This window comes from Corvus cornix, chromosome 7 (genome assembly GCF_000738735.6).
Source record: "Corvus cornix cornix isolate S_Up_H32 chromosome 7, ASM73873v5, whole genome shotgun sequence".
Lineage (NCBI taxonomy): Eukaryota > Metazoa > Chordata > Aves > Passeriformes > Corvidae > Corvus > Corvus cornix.
Window position 1 is genome coordinate 11,074,103 of NC_046337.1, and position 18,149 is coordinate 11,092,251.

The 18,149-nt window shown below is 41.5% G+C and overlaps 1 protein-coding gene across 1 annotated transcript in view; it reads right to left on the reverse strand.

Moving 5' to 3' along the window:
* Positions 1–412: 412 nt before the first annotated feature.
* The window catches only part of SLC49A4 (solute carrier family 49 member 4), a 72,580-nt gene continuing 54,843 nt past the window's right edge, over positions 413–18,149 (reverse strand). Inside the window, 2 exon segments of the mRNA XM_039555461.1 lie at positions 413–8,130; positions 11,313–11,495. Coding sequence (XP_039411395.1) covers positions 8,015–8,130; positions 11,313–11,495 — 299 coding nt within the window. The 3' untranslated portion in view covers positions 413–8,014.

The window sequence follows — 18,149 nt, forward strand, 5'->3', positions numbered from 1 at the left end:
AGCCCCAGTGGAGACAGTGATGGTGGGAGGCAGCAAAATCAACTGGCCTGCAGCATCCTGAGCCCTGAGCCTGGAGGAATCAGGGTGTGAAATCAGAGTCATGACACTCTGATGGGGCTGCAGATGCTGCCACCACTGCCAGGCCCTTCCCCTCCCTCAGTCCCCTCCCTGCTGGGGACCCTCTGCCCCAGCCCAGCACCCCTTGGCGCACCAGCAGTGCCAGACCCCCACCCCAGAACCTCACTCAGAGCCATGGAAATCTTTACATTGGCTGGCTTGGGAGGTTGGATGAGGCGACATTCATTTAGACTAAACAACCCCCATTTTGTAGCAGTATCTGCAGTGGGTTTTGGCAGCATTATGGCAGAAATAAACTATTCCCTTGTGCTTTCTTGGAAGTGATGAACAGTGATGGCAGCAAACTGAGTAACCTCTTTAATGTGCAACAACCAGTACGTAAAATAACACACTTCATGGTCAGAATCCAGTTTTAAATAGAAATTACACAGTGGACATGTTACATTGACAAGTATGTAGTGGTTTCAACATTATTTTCTCAAAAATAAAAATACACCACATCAGAATATCGCATACAAAATGTAGAATTTGCCCTAAAATAAAATTCTATCAAATCACTTAAAAAATTACAAAAGTAAAATGCATACAAACTCCAGTAAAACTGAACAGTCTTACAAGTCGAGGATAGTTTACAAAGATGCTCTCCAACATGTAAAACCCTCTTCCTTCTCCATATGTTCATGCAGTTCAAAAAACCCTAACTGTTAGGTGTGTCCCATAATTAAAAGCTGTTTTTTAAGACCTTATCAAGTACTTCTTTCTAAAATGCACAGCGGAAGACATTAAATGTGGTAGAGGAAAAAGAGATTTTGATCTAGGAAGTATCACAGGCAGAGAAAAGAAACATGTCTGGAAAATGCATCATTGTCCCCAGGGAGCAGGAGCTGATGGCAGGCTGCTTGTGGGGACACCCTACAGCTCTGCTGGGCTGGCTCAGCCCAGGTGACAGCAGAAAGGTCAGGGCACACAGGAGAGCTGTGTGCAGGGAGGGGGCAGGGAACCCAACTCTGGTTTATATTGCACATTCAGGGTGTCCCTGCCGCAGAGGGACATGGAGCATCCCCCTCCCCTGGCACAGGTGGGGACAGCAAGGCACCCCACGGCCCCTGACTTGTCCCACACAAACCTGCACATCCCCTCTGTGAAGAAAAACATGGGCTTGGGGTTGTTGTGGCTTTAATAAACACATGGACTAAGGTTGGAGAAGTGGCCTCAGCCTGAAGGGAAAAGCTTCCCATAAAGAAAAAAGGTTTTGCTGGTGGTATTTTCTTCATGTAGCAATACAAAGTGAGTGCAGTGAGTCTGTCCAGATGTAACAAATGGATAAATCACATGGAGGAAGCCAGTGGGGAGAGAGATGGTGCAGGGAAAAGCTGTTATTGCAGAGAGCAAATCCCACCTGCCTTCCCTGCTGCACCTTGGAAAACCAGCACCTCCTCGTCTTGTGCCACCACCGGAAGTGTCCCTGTCCCTGCGGCACAAATCCCGTCACAAACAGAAAATGAAGGTCAGAAACTCATCCTTGAGGAAGGAAAAAATGAGGCTCTGAGACAACTGGGCTGAAGTAGACACCCCTCCAGTGCAAATAACCCAGGTGCCCAACATCCCCCCTCCTGGGCATCCTGGCTGAGCGCTTCCCTTCTCCCTCTGTGCCTCAGTCCCTGCCCTCTGCCTGGGCTTGAAGCTTCCCACAGTGCTGCTGGGGCTGAGCAGTGAAGGAACAGTGCTGGGGCTGTGGGGGGCATGAATTGATCCAAAAACATTGCAATCCCAAGTAATTGGCAGGACCCAGCACATCTGTGCAAATATTTGCTTTTGCTTGTCAAAACTTTGGACAGAGTTACACTTCTTCCTCTATTTATTAGTTTCATCTGTCTTGAAACACAAACTGCAAAAATTGTAAGCAGATTGACATCTTCTTCTGACTTCACTGGGGCTGTGCCTGCTCTGGGGCAATTCTCTGCCAGCTGAAGTGACACTCCTGGAAGCAAGGCAGATGTTCCTGTGCCACCCACAACCCACCCTGCAGCAGTAACGGCGGCAGGGAAGTGAATGGAGTCTGTGTTGATGGTTCTGACCCCTCACGTGAAGCAGCGAGCCTGGAGGCTGCCTGGCTGTCTCTCTGTTGGAGAGGAGGCAGCAGCCACAAGGCAGCATTTCCCTCTTCTCCTGTCACAGCTGGAATGCTGGGACCCATGGAAGGTGACAAAGTTCTTGTGTGTTTTGGCAGGGTTGGCATCTGCCCTCACACAAGCGTGCACCCACACACAGTGACCTCCTTGCACACCCCACATCCCTGCTCTTCCCATGTCATGTTGTGCTTTAACAAGCCCGAGAATGGCAGCATCAACATCAAAAACCAAATCAATACCCAGTACTGGCGTAGGTTTCCACACCAGTGTAGCAGTTACCTCACCAAGTTATTACGATGGTCCATACTTAGTATAAAAGGAACCTCCTCAAAACTAATGAAACATAAAAATGATTTTGTCAGAGATACTTACTAATTTGCAAGTGACCCAACAGAAGAAATGATCAATTAGAGCCCTGCTGTCACACCATTACAGAGCAGTTTTATCCACTGTGCAAACTGTGTAATTCCCATTCATATTTCAGTCACTCCTGACAATTAAATCACATTTCCCTTTCTTGCAACAGCCAATGTATGCACATCAATCAATGCAGCTTGTTTGTGTTGCAGCGCAAGGCCACACAGTCATCTGCTCAGTTTACTGTAGAACAAGCCCAACATTAACATCCCCATCACCACAAAAATTCAAATTTTATATGGATTTGATCAATCCAATGCAATATTTTGGCGCTGAAATGCCCCCTGGAACTGGGTGCTTCCCCTTACTCAATCCAACCTGTTGCTCTCCCCAGGTTAGCACTACAAACACGGACAGAGTCTGGGGTTTTCCAACCCACACCAAGATTAAAGTTGTCCCACTCCCACTCCTTTAAGCTCTGTCAGATGGTTGGGAATAACTGTGATGTTGTGAGCCTGAATACCTGACACATATGGTGCCTATCTGCTCAGCCTCTCTAGGTGTGGGAGCTAAAATCATAAGTTTCAGGTAAATTACCTGAATTGTAATCTGCTTGTAACAGATTATCTATTCACAATATGTGCAGAATCCTTTGGGTCTGCACTTTCTTCCAGCTGGCATGATTTTCTAAAAAAATCCCTGTTCTTATGTATATTAAGTACATGGCCAGCCAGCCCATCCCTGTAAAATTGCTCTGGAAGCAAGGAAGCTCTTCTCCACACCTCCAGCTCAGGGGAGCAGGCAGCCCCAAGGGAAGGCAAAGGATTCCAGGGGAAGCTAATGGGTAACAGCAGTGACCAGAGACAGGAACCAGTGCTGTAAGCGGAGCCTGCATTTTCTAATCCTGAGCCTCCCCATGAGCAGCATGGGAGCTTGCACAGCTCCACAGCTCAGGAGAAGGAGAGCCAGCAGCACTGGAAGCTGGACTGAGGGTGTCACAGAGCCAAACAGAAACCTGAGGAGCAGCCCATGTTTAAAATGAACCATTAGGAGAGAGCGGTCACTATGGAGCATCCTTCCCAGCATTCCCAATACAAACCACAGCACAATTACCTGTGTATGAAGGGGCTCAGCACTGCTGGGGAAGATGTTCTTCAGGGCTGTGACCTTACAGGCCACAAAGAGAAGGAAATTCCGAGGCTTCTCAGGGCACCTTCCTCTGCTTGCAAGTCACAGGCCATGCAGCAGCCAACACTGTGACTGGTACAAGTTAGAGAGACTTCGAACTTTCTCTCATTATTAAGAAAAATATTAACTGTTTTGAGCCTATTCTGCACTATTGCTAATTTCATCAGCACTGCTAAGGGCTCTCCCTGTGCTTCAAACTCAAACTTCCAATGAAGTTCAGGTATCCTGGCAGCTTGGACTCTTGCTAAATCCAAACAAGGGTGGACCCAGTGATAATGCTTATCCAAAAAATATTTCTATGGGTTGAGAGTTGCATTACTGACAGGAAATGGACTGCTCCTCCACAGAAGGATGCTGCTGTGGGGCACAGATGGGGATAAAACATTTTTCGTAGATCTCAGCAAGCACATTTACAAACCTCACCTCCATCCTGAGCCAGACTTGCTAATCTAATAAAATCCTAAAGCCTGAACCACTGTGTCTGTGGAATGCAGCCGTGTCCTGCACAACTTCAAGTTATTTGGGAGCAATCCTTTGACTTTCACTTGGGCAGACTTCCATCAGCCTTGCTGGAAGTCGGGTTGAGCCCTGACTGCAGAGTGAACCCAGCGCAGGTTTCCAGCAGGGCCCAGCCGGGCTGCCCAGCCCTGGAGAACGTCCCTGCTTTGGTGCAGGGGCACTGATGGCTGGAATTCAGGCCACACTGCAGTGCCAGACAGACACAGGCCATGGGCTCTGCACAGAAAGGCTTTGGCAGTGGGGGCTGCAGGGGTGATTCCGTGAGAAGCAGCTGGAAGCTTCCCCATGAGTGACAGAGCCAACACCAGCCAGGCTCCAAATGGACCTGGCACTGGCCAAGGCACCCATCAGACATGGTGATAACACCTCTGGGATAACAGATTAAGAAGGGAAAGGAAGTTACTGCACAGCAGCAACTGCAGCTGGAGAGAGAAGTAGCTCCGCAGGGATCCAGGTCAGTGCAGGAGGGGCAGGAGCTGCTCCAGGCACTGGAGCAGAGATTCCCCTGCAGCCTGTGATGCAGACCATGGTGAGGCAGCTGTGACCCTGCAGCCCCAGGGGAGCAGAGATCCACCTGCAGCCTGTGGAGAACCCCACGCTGTGCAGCTGGATGCCCAGAGGAGGCTGTGGGCCTGTGGGAAACCCGCTGGAGCAGACTCCTGGCAGGACCTGTGGCACCATGGAGAGAGGAGCCCAGGCTGGAGCAAGTTTGCTGGCAGGATTGTTCCCGACGGTCTGCACCCACACTGGTGAAATTCGTGGAGGACTGTCTCCCCTGGGGGGGACTCCATACTGGAGCAGGTGAGAATGTGAGGAGTCCTTCTCAGGGGATGAGACTATGTGTGATGGTCTGACCACAGCCCCATTCCCTATCCCCCTGTGCTGCTGCAGGGAGGAGGGAGAGAAAACCACAAATAAAGTTAAGCCCAGAAAAGAAGGGAGGGATGGGGTGGAAGGCGTTTTCAAGATTAGGTTTTATTTCTCATTATCCTACTGTGATATGATTGCTAGTAAATTAATTTCCCCAAGTCAAGTCTGTTTTGCCCATGATGGTAACGGGTGAGTGATCTCTCCCTGTTCTCATCTCAACTCATGAGCTTTCCATTGTATTTTCTCTCCCCTGCCCAGCTGAGGAGCTCAATGACAGAGCAACTTTGGTGGGCACGCGGTGTCCGCCCATGGTCAACCCACCACACAGAGAAACAGCTACCAAAGCATCAGAGTCACAGTGAGCCATTCACACTGACTCAGAAAAACAATCAACAGGGTTTAAAACAAGAGGTTCACTCTTCTCCCCTGACTATGGAGAGCCTGCATCTGGAAGCACTGACAAATATTTTGAATTGTTTGATGCCTTCTGGAACAGAGGCAGAATAGATTATAGTCTGAATACTGTGTAAAATGCTTCTCCATCTTAAAATAGTCAGGAAAGTGAAAGGATTAGAAATCTCTGTCACTCGGGACAGTGCCTGAGCTGTGCAATTTTAATCTTTATATAGCTACAGTAAATTGCAGAAAGAGAGCTCTGAAGAGCCATCTGAGCCTGCAGTTCTGCCATGACAATGCAACTCCAATCAGACTCTTGGCAAGTGATCCTTGGTTTCAGAAGACAATAGGTAGCAGCAGATACTGGATACTGAAACTATTCCAGGCACTAAAACATAGTAAAAAGAAGCTGGACAGTTAACACTACTCATCTGAAAAGTAAGAGGATGATGCCAGTGGATCTGAACATGCTGGTTAGACTGATTTAGTTATCCCTATGCAGGTTAGCTCCACTGCCACAAAGAGCCTGCTTCAAGACAGAAAAGATCATTTAGAGCTGATATAGGCAATGAGCTAAATCCATTTTCAGTTACTACAGTAAGTACATCAATTCCTCTGAAAACATAAAAGCAGGGAACAGCTTGTTTTATTTTACTGCACAGATACACTCCTGAGTTAAATCTTAGAGGTGTATTCTCTCTGCAAAAGGAGAGCAGGCAGAAGGAACAGATCCATGTCTGAAAGGAAGTTCTGGGTTTATTTCAGTGAGCTTACCGTGTTGGTGTCACCCCAGGGGCAAAGAAGAGCCCCACACAGGAGCAGAGTGCTTGATTCAACTTCTAGGGATGCAGAGCCCTGCACAGCAGCCTCCAACACGTGCACCCACCCCCTGCCACAGAACTGCCATGATAGGAGATCATTCACCCCAGAAAAGAATCCCTGTCACAGACAATGCACGACGCGTTCCCGCTCACGGCAGTGACTGGCTTGGTCACAAACAGGGGCACATCACCTTCCCAGACAGCATCACTTGGAGTAAACCTAGGGAAATACATACCCTTGCACAACTTATATATATATATGTATCTCTTATATATATAAGTTTTATTTGTGTATACATTGATATAAATATGCACGCCCACACACACACAAACACACTCCCATAACACAAAGCACTGAACACACACATACAGAAATATTTTAAATTATGCTGAACTGAAATCTAAGAATATAATTAAGAAATTATTAGCAGGTTTAAAAATTGAGTTAAAAAACTATTCAAAGTGTCTTTAATATTTATGTTCAAGTAAGGGCCAGAAGGACCACAGATTAGTACCAATAAAAAGAGCTGGCATTAATTTCCCATATTATGCCAGAACTCATGAGTTACTCCTCATTGTCAAACTCATTGTCGTTTCGCCATCAATGCACCTCCTCAACTAGAAAGGGTTTTTTTAGGAAACAGTGATTTCTCAAGACTTGGGTTACAAGCAATATTGTTTAGGCACCCTCAATCATAAACTAATCCTAAAAACCACACACACGTTAGAGTATCAGGAGAGAACTAGCAGGACTCAGACATCCACACCCACAGTATTCAGTGGCACAAACAGTAAAAAAGGCAGTACTGGAGATGGAGGATGGAAAGGTGACACAGTGGTGGCCTTTAGAACAAAAACATTTACGTAGAGTGACACTCCAGTACACCACAGATGCTCCATATTCGGAAGATACGGAACCACAGTGGCATTTCAGAGAGGACTGTGAGTGCAGCTGGGGATTCAGTGGCAGCTAAAGATATTGTTTACTTGTGCTCCAGGGTGATAACAAACACCTCTAATAACACTGGAAGGATTATTTGGGATATTTAGTATGGCTAAAAACCCTGGTACCAGTGTCTTATATCAGAACTCACTTTATCAGAATGTAAGTGTAGTGTACAAGCACCAAATCATTTTAGCTTAACCGTTTAATGGACATTCAATATATAAATGACTAGTGATTTTAAAGAAGTTTTGAAGAAAAGATTTTTGTTTTCTTTCCTTATTTTTTTCCTTTTGTTAAGATTATTCCCTATTTTTATTCTGATAGAAGACTCCAAAGATTACTGGTACCCTGGTGTGTATAACTGTGAGTCAGCACACAGGCACACACACACACACAACATACAGCTCACTTCTACATCAACAGCCTCTTCAATAGAGAGCCCCAGCCCTGGCACAGGGACCTGGACAGCAGAGAGATTCTCTTTGTGCATTTCGGTGTAACCATCACCACTCCAGTTCCACATTTATGGCAAATCAAGATGGTCTTAAATGTAAGAACAACCCATCCCTCACCCTCTCTAAATAAAGCCATGAGTAAGTCTTGAAATTTCTTTGTTTTTCTGCTGTTCAGCTGTGCAAATCCAGACAGATGTGCAGACTGCAAAGCCGACTTCCAGTCTCTTCCAAGCCCTCACCAGTCCGGCGTGATCACACGGAGACGACGACGTCGAGATAGAGTCTGTCGTAGGACTCGCGGAAGCACAGGATGAGGAGCAGGCTGAGCAGACACGACCCTGGCAGGCACCAGTTGAACCAGGAAAACTCTGTAAAGCAGAACAGAGACCCAGCCTCAGTTAGCAAACATGTTCTGTGTTTAAAGCAACCAAAACTCGGACTGATGGCAGGTTTGAAGGAAATTGCTGTGTTCTGACAAAATCCTGACAGCTCCTGATCGATCGATGGTTAACATGGTCTGTGAGCCGTCTCCACAGACACCTTATGTTATATATATTTATAACCAATGCCTCCAGCTAATGTAAATCCTCCTTATTCAACCTGCCAATGAAGAGAACAGGGAAAAAAAATAAAATCTATCATTGCTAATGGAGAATAAACCACTTCCAAAGACTCTACTCATTAGTCCCTTGATTTCTATGGATTGAGAACTAAAATTAAAAGCATAGAAAGAAGCTGGGGTTGATTTTAATCAAACCTGCTACATGGCATAAGGAGGGAAAACCAATTCCTCAGAAGAAACTTGTGCATAATACGATCAATTCAATTTATAAGTCGTTGCAAAAACAGGTCCTCAGAAGCCTCTTTTCAGCTGTTCGACACAACATACTGCTCTTAAAACCCTGTGTTCCATATTCAAGAAATCCTATCATCTGATATTTGGCTAATAATTAGCAGTTTTATTCAGGGTTTTCTTCAAACAATACAATTTTTTCTTTTTTTTTTTTTTTTTAACATGTCAATTTACTAAAGAAGCATTCATTTCACTGGATTGCATGTTTTACTTATTTTTTTAATATTTCCCATTATTATTATTATTATTATTACTCTTATTATTATTTATTTAATTTTACAGAATCTAAACTCTCCCTCAAGGTCTGAGTTAATGAAAATCAAGGCTTCATCACTGCTACTTTCTTAAATTTGTAATTTATACTGCTGAAGGAAAAACATGATTTATTTTAAACAATGTGAAAGACAACAGTCAGCCTGAACAATCAACCCTCCAAAACCAGTAACCTTCAATAACACCCTCTCTGATCCGCCAAAAACCCTTATGGATTTTTTTAGGCAGTAGTGTTATTAAAACCATAGTAAAATTTTTCTAGCCTTGGAGAAGACTGTTATGTGATGCCAGAAGTCAATAGGCAAATGCTTTGCTATTATTTTCCTTACAACATTCCTGCTTAATTGAATTAAACAGACTTTAACTCAAATATCCTAAACGACAAAATTGAACTTGTGAATCCTTCATGTCTTTTTTGATCCAGAATTTGTGACAGCACTGGTGATGCAGGGAACGCATCAATCGTGTGAAGCCAAAGGTCCGTTTCCTTTTGTTTTTCCCTTGCAAGTCCCTGCAGAAAAGGCAAAGGAAACCTCATCCAGAGACTGCAGCTTTGAGGCACAGCACTAGCAGAAAGGCTGAGCTTTAAGAAGGTTTACATCCCCACTCTGCTAGCTGAACCAAAATCTTCAGTGCACTGGAAAGCTTCCAAGGTTTGGGTCCTTCACAGCATTTGCAATATCAGTACAAGGAGTAAAAGCAAAATTGGAGTGAAAACTACTGAAAGATTATTTGGCCTGAAAGGAAAGACCAAGGGAACAGGATGAATTTGACTGAGTTCTGATTTATCTGTAAGCTTCTTAAATGCCATTAGAGGATGTATTTGAATCAAATGAAAGCAAATGATTAAGATCATTATCTTCCTTCTAAGGGATTTTTTTAATCAGAGGAGCCAATAGCACCCCTGGCACTGATCCCCCCCAGTGACCACATGCTCTCTTGGACTTTCTATCAAAGAATTGATTGTCTTAGAGCACAAATTACTTTATTTTTTTTTCTTTTGAAGAAATAGGGAAAATATTTTAAGTGTATGGGTATTCCAATTTCAAGTTTATCCTAACCTGCATTTCCTGGTATCTCGTAGGGAAAGAAATACAAGAGACAAAAAATGGTCCCAAATACCCTATTTATGGGGGAATGAGTCCACTTTATTGTAATTCTTTCATCAGAAGTGAGACACCATATCCCCATCCTCATTTATTATGTAATGCCAAACACTGAAAAAATTCTCAGAATATTCTGTGTCATCTTTCCAGCTCATGTACAGATGTCAGAAACAATAGTATGTGCGAACAGAGTTCACAGCAATTAATATCAAAAGCATACTTCAAAACATAAAGACTAGCTCTCACACTACCCAAGGCTAGCCCAGATGACATTCAGATTTTACAATGATACAGTTCAGTATCAGTATTAAAAAAATTAAATAATTTTTCTCTGTTTGTGTTCACAGACAACAATTTGGAGCAAGGTTGCCATCCTGCCTGCAATTTCCTGGCAGAAAGACAAACCATGCTGAAAAATTGCCCCAAGTTGAAACCTTGATAATTTCTAGCTGAATTCAATATGAAATTTGTCACTCTCCTCTTAGTTATAAAACACATCTTAAGAAGTAATAATACATAAAAGCTCACATTTTCTAATGCTTTACAAATATTGCACCATGAAGCAAATGTTTACTGTAATGACAAAATACAAAGAAAAAATCTGTGTCTTTGAAAACCATTAATAAAGACCACTTCCCTTTGAAAACAAGCTGGGCTCTTATTTTACAGCTTAGAGTAATAATATCTATTACAGTCTACTAAAAAGCAAGTTGTAAGTTATGATTACGAGTTAGGAGGAAGCAAATAATACCTGAGAGATGAGAAAGTCTGAATAAATTGACAAAAACATGAAGCGAAATACTGCTGTGCTGGATTAGGCCACGGGACTACCCAAAGGAATGCCTGCTCTGTCTTTGAGCAGTGGTCAGGAGATTTCTCTGCCCTGCAGGGGGACCTCTGACCCACTGAATGGAGCTGGCCTTACACAAGGCATTTCTGCTCTGCCTCTCCTGAGCAATCCAGTTCTACAGTTCTCAAAGCATGAGATTGGGTGAGCTTTACTGTGGTTCTGAACCCCCAGAGATACAAACATTATTAATGGTCACGTTACCCATGCCTTTATAAAATATGATGACGGTGTGTACCTTGGTGTTTCTGGCTACAGCAAATTCAAATAGAATTACCTTGCATCTAAGGAATTTCATTTTTATAAGCATGCATACAGAAAAGAACAATTAAAATTCCCCTTCCTTGCTGCCCTTGCCTGGATTCAAACATTTGGTTATTAACAGAAATTGTATGTTCAAGTCCTTCCTTTTACTGACACAGATACATCCTTAAGGAGAATTAAATTTTCCAAGTGGCTTATATTTCTTACCTGTATGGTAAAATGTGAGGAAAAATAAAAGCACTCCCATGAACACATTACTCAAAAAGGTGACAACTCCACAACTTATTCCTTCTGGAACAGGGTAGACTGTCTCCACAAAGAGCTCAAAGAATATTGGTACGCTGCTGTTGAGGAATATACCCAGCAAAATGCAGGATGTGTACAGTGTAGCTATGAGAGAAACAAAAACAGTTATTAATTTCGTGCTGGTGTTTTCTCCCCTATTCAGAGCTGCCAAGAATATTAATATCTGAATAACCAAAAAATGCATAAATTTATTTTTATCCTCTGTGTATCACAAAGAACATCACATCCCACTAGCTTTAGGCAGAATGAATGCATTGATTTGCGAAAAAAAAATCAGAAATACTGATTTATCTATTTATTTAAACAGAATCCATGAAGATACATTCAGTGATTTGGACTTCACTTGTAAGTAAAACAAACAACAAAATTATGAATGCAAAGCATCATCTACAGTTTGATTTACCTCTGAAACAAACAGAAAATATTGTCCTACACACAATTAGGACAGGGAGCAATTAATGCACCAAATTGGAAATGGACATGGATTAACCTTTTGACTTAGCTCTAAAGGTCAAAACTAATTTTGCTTCCATTTTACAAATAAATACTAATGATCTACCAGCTATCAAGACATTAGTATTCAGCACAGCCTGAGCTGCAACATGTTGAATCCCTTCTGGCTTCAAAAGGAAATGAAGGGCACCCAGCTCCTGACAGGAACAGGACAGATCTGATAATGCAGATTATTCACTGCTGCACAACAGATTGTTTTTCTTGGACAAACCAACACAAGAATGTGACATTTCTTCAGTAGCCTCAACTATTTTGTTCTACAATTTCTAACACTGCCAAATACTTCACAGTACTTAATATAGAAGCTTAATATACCTATATTATAATTTAATAAACATATTATAGCTATTTCTGGACAAAAAAAAACCAACCACAAAACTTCACAAAAATTTAGTACCTATTTAGAAATTTAAGTAAGTTTTTTCTTAGTGCTGTCTTGGACAGGGAAGATTTCCTGACTTGCAACCTCAATAACCCGAGGTTACTGACCAAGTAAAAAGAAGAAGGAAATTATTAGAAGGCTTGAAATAACCAGAAAAGTCTGGATTAATTTGTGAGGTTCCCACCAAAATAATAAGAAAACCTAAAGAAAAGATTTTCAGATACAAAAGTGTTATGAAGTCACAGGTAAATTATTTATAGCATCTTTTCACTGCAGTGAAAAGATTATGTGGTACAAAATCCTTAGATTTTTTTTTTCATATAAATATATATGTGTGTGTGTACATATTTCAGTCTAATTTACATTCTTTTGTCTTACTAAGGGGAGAACTGAAACAGCTCTGCTTCATCTTCTGTTAAGCACTGCTCAAGCTTTCAACTGAGAAACTGTTAGGAAGCAGGAAACGTTCAGCTTAAAAAACAACTAAAAATCAGCTTTTTTAAAATATGAAGAATCACGGAAAAGAAATAAAGGCATTACGAAGCAGAAAGGGCTATTTATCGCATCCTCTATTTCATGTGGTTTGCTTCCAAGGCACAAAGACATATTTCTTTCTCTACAGAGGACTTGTCTGGACAGGAAAAAGGAGGGAGAGCTGGCCCCTGCTTTTTTGGATACACCACAATATTCTGAGCTGTTAAGAAAAACAAACACACACACACACACACACAAACCAACAAACCCGACCCCCTCAAAACCATGGTAGCTTCTCCTACTCTTGAATTCTCCTGTCATAAACTACAGAATAAATCAAAGAAATTGATGCAAGGTGTGTCCAGAAGCTGTCAGAGAGGAAAGAAAAATCCCCATACAGTATTAGGATGTTCTTCCTAATGTGCTCCTCTAGCTAACACGGAAGACCTGATTCCCCAGTTAAAAGATCCATAGAGTTTTGCTGCAAGTCCTCACCAGTATTTAAAGTTTCATGAGCCACTCTTTGAACTCCCATTTACCTCAAACACTGCTGCATATTGCTCTAACTCTCTCTAACTGCTGTCGGGTGTAGCCAGAATATCCAAACACACTCAGTGGTTTGAAATTTTTGTACTGGCTTGAGAGACCAACACATAAATGAAGCAAAAGATTTTCTTAAGACAAATGAACATCTGCCTCTTATTACACTCAGTTGAAGACTTGTAACTTCTACAGAACACCTTCAGAACCTCCCCCAAAGAAGAGAAGGTGGCAGCCAGCTGTAATTCTGTATCAAAAACTCAACCAGTGGAAATAGTTGAGAAGTTGCTGAAAGCCACAACAGCACCATCGAAAGTGGAGCAGCGAACAGAGTGCCAGAAGCAACACCTCTGCAAGAGGGCTGAAACATCTTCCATAAAGAGCATCAGCCAGGAAAGGGAAATCATGCCTCTGAACAGACACAATGTCTAGACATATAATTTCTAGAAACTTAAAATCAATGAGATGAAGGCAAAAATTACTAGCCATTTAAACATCGAGACTTCAAATTTTGTCTACTACAGTAGATGCCAAGGTTTCCATGAAATAAACAGAAGCCTTCAAGCTAGATTTGCTAGTTTAAAATATGCCATTTGAATTACATCATTGCTCACCACTCACTAAAATGTATTAAGATGACCAGACCACAAGTGAACAAGGGCACTAACTCTGTACCTTAGAAAAAACATCCTTACATTTCCTTGTCATGACACTCACACAAACACACCCACCAGCACACACCTCACATTTCCATACCACAAGGAGCAAAGCAGCTTTACCATCGCCCCAAAGTATTGCCTGCCTTTTGTGTGCACACCAAGAACTGCCAGCAGAATACCAGTAACAGCACCTCAGCTGAGATCACAGGTAATACTGATAAAACAAGGTCTACGTAGAGGTGCAGGTACACACACCTTTGGAATTAATAAGCAGAAATGTCACAGCAAAAGGACAGACAGAACATAGCATCCAGTAGATGCCAATTTAAGTTCTAACATCTAGTGGAAATGATAGGTTTTAATTGGGAAACCACAAAAAGAAGCTCTGAAAATGAAGAATGAAGGAGATGTGCATGTCTGAAAGCCTTCTTTAAATGGTACATATTGTAGTGACGGAAAACTGTTTTTTATTTCACGCCTCTGTAAATCACCCAGGGTTATCCCGAGTGCTATACAAATAAGCTTATTCCACTAGCTTGGCAGCTAAGTCACATATCCAACCAGTCAACTAGACAGGAACTCAAAGACAAGATACGCAGTTTCGGAAAAATAAGTCACAGAAAGAGGTAAAATCAGAGTTCAAAAGTGGTTTTTGCTTTTTACTTCACACACTAAATAGCATATCTCATATTCCAGCTCATGGGCAACAGGATAGCAGGCAGATACCACCTATTAACAGGGACCATTTGCTTTCCCTCACAGAGACCTTGCACTGAACAAACACAATTACCATGATTTTATACTGCAGAAGAACAGCTGCTGAAGTTACAGCAAATGTTCTTTCAATTAAGACAATCTTAATGACAGTCATTGGAAATGAATATACGGATCTGAAAGCACTGACTAAAAAAAACAAAAAAAAAAACCCAGATGATTCACCAAGAAGCTAACATTATGTCCTAAAGAATAACAACTAACTTGGATAGGCATACACTGGAGAAGTGTGTCATGCTACTAGTATTAAAAAAAGTCACTTTTTCTTAGGGAAAGGAATTAATTAATTGCCTATGAAGTTGCGCACAAAGTTGTGTATCCAAGACAGTGGCAGCTATGGACATCAACAATGGAGCTGGGCTAGGTTTCTTAAAACATGACATTAACTGAAATAGTTTAAAATACGTTTCTGTGCATTAAGCAGCTATTTCTCAGGTTGGCCACTGCAAAAAGATCAGCAAAGGCAAAACACCCATCCAAAGCACAGCTGTTTCAGAGAACTGGCCAGGAGCTGCTGCAGCAGGAGGCTCAAGCCATGTTCATGCTTGAGGTATGAGCTAACCCTTGCTATTCCCTCAGCACTCATTCTCCTGACCAGGAAGGAAGCAAGGAATAAAATGTGTCTTGATAATAGCTCTAGAGATGTTACCAGTTAGATGAAGCAAGGTAGTGACTTGGGACTGATGGTGATACAGTGGCTCAGCACAAAGAGGAGAAAAAATGTCAAGAAGGAAGGTTCCTGCCTGGCTTATCTCCTGTATTTGCTATCCATCTCCTGGATGACAAATACATGCCCATATCCCAGGAAAAGACTTTCTATTTTCCCAGACAGAAGCTGTGGCAAAAGCTTTATACCAATTAAAAAAAAAAAAAAAAAAGAGGGGGGGAGGGGGGTGAGGGGGAAGTTAGGAATTCAAACAGGGAAGTGATTTAAATGACAGCCTTCACTTGGTGTCCTCAGATGAGCTTGCAATGCAGCAGAAGGAGACTCAAGTATCTCTGACATCCAAACAATTTCCCAGAATTTTCCAGGACATTCTACAACATGTTCAGCAATTTACTCTTAAATTATACCATCACTATATGTATAACTGCAGAGCCTGATCCAAACCCAAATGAAATTGATGGAAGGACCTCAACTGATGTGACTAGCTCTTATCAACCATTGGCACATGTATCTTAGCTGATTTTTAACAAAGAATATGAAATATTACCATTTCTTAAAAAAAAAAAAAGTTTTCAGATAAATTTACACAGGAAATGCTGTATGAAGTGCAGGCAAGTGGTACAGTATCTCCTTCCAAAGTCCTCTGCCAAAATCTCTTGAACTCTGTACATTTTGTAACAGTTCTCTTCTGAGACACACTCAGCCAAAACTCACACAAATTTTATACAGATGAACAGGAGAGTAAATACAATGGAATATATTCTTTGTTATTGCCCATTATAACTGTAGCTCAAACACCAAAGTGAAAGGATAATGCCTCATGTGGATGCAGGCTTTGTTGACTTTAGTGCTTCAGTATCCCCATGACCAATTTGAACAATTCAAGTTAGCTCCTGCCAAAATCTAAAGTCCTGTAAAGTAGAATGAAACCTCCCTATAATCTAACTCTTGCTGCTGGCCATGGTACGAAAAGTCATGGAAGAAGTCACCCTTAATTTTGCCACAAGAAATGTGACTCCCTCAAGGTAAGACAGTAAATTTTACTGTAATTCATTTATGGGAATGGGAAAACACAATAGAAGAAAGATGTCTCTGTAGTGCACATTTATAACATCAATATGTTTCATTGCCTGGATTTCCATTCCAGCACACACTGATCAAATTTCTATCTCATGATAGAGTTTTGAAAGTAACCAAAAATCTGATCAAATTTGATTTGTTCTGCATTCTTCTCATGAGAAAAGCAAGTGGAACTTGCTTTGAAAGCAGAGCATTCAGTTTGGAGGACTAAGAAGTGAAAAAATTACTGAGTAAGCCTCAAGAAATGAAAGAGGAGAGGGCTGGAAATTATACAATATTTGAGGTTTGCTATCAATGGATATTTAAAGTGCCCAGATTCACAGATACTCATCCCTGAAACGCTCCTCCCAAATTTCAAGCACTGTACACTATTTAACACTGTTTTTTAAGAGAAAATAACCCCCTAAATTAGCTCCTCTTTAAGCACTCTTCTATCTGTGAAGTCAAAGAAGCTGTCAGCAAAACAAAGGCCATTATTGCCATCTTATGAATGGGAAAAGCAGGAGTAGAGGTAATGATTTGCCCATAGCCTCAAGCAGGTTAATGTTTTCAGGCCGCTGTTTTCTCCTCTCGGTCCCTCTGCCTTACACTTACCAAGCACATCTTGTTTATAGTACAGAAATTAAACTGAAATAATAAACTAATCAGTATTACAAAATTAACACCTCTCTTTTTCAATACTGCACTTTGTAGATGAGGACAGAGAGACAGATGTGTTTATAATGTCCAATCTGTTGGACCTGAAAATAAAAGTGTAGGCTGCTTAACCTAAATATAGTCATCAGCTTATGGAGTTGCCACTGTATTCAGTGTCTGCCATGCAGCACTAGAAAAGATTTTGTAAAGCAAACTTCTGCTAAATGTGCTCATAAATATTAGAATATTCTTGATATGCTATGCTGAAAACACTCAATCTGAGCTGCGAGCAACTAGTGTTGCATATCAATTTTTGGAAAATGCTAGTATTTGTATCCAGAGATACTACCAGCAATACAAAGTGGCAAGATACTGAAACTGGCAATACAATGCCTTACACAATTATTTTGGGTCGAAGTATCCCATTGTACATAAATTCACATAATGAAGTTCAGTACAAAGCAAACTAACAATGAACTTGGCACAGAGAAACAGATCAGCAGCTGCACTGGGAATTCAATGGAGAAAACTATTTTAATGCGTGATGTGTACATAAAATTGTCTTTGAAACTGAAATGGAAATAATATACATTAAAATTAAAATTTCTTAAAATAAAATTCAGGCTCACTTAAAATATAAACCAATTCCAGAATCAAGGTTTTTGGAGAGCTGTGATTAGCTGATGAGAGGTGTTTTAGACAGATGATACAGTAGCTGGCACTGTATCATTATTGCCCTGCTTTCTTTTCTCCCCACACTGGCTGTTAAAGCTCTTATATTCGACTCTGAATACACTTTTTATAAAATCTTTTGGAGTTACATTAAGAAGTCGGCAAATGACAGAAAACTGGTCTTCCTCCATGGGAGGAGGAAAAATGGAGCATATTATGCAAATACAAAGCAATGCAGGCATTACTCAATGCAAACAATGCTAAACAGTATAATTTAAAAGAAACCACAAATGCAGGCATTGATTTTTAATATCTGGATTAAAGGTCTCCATTCTAAGTAA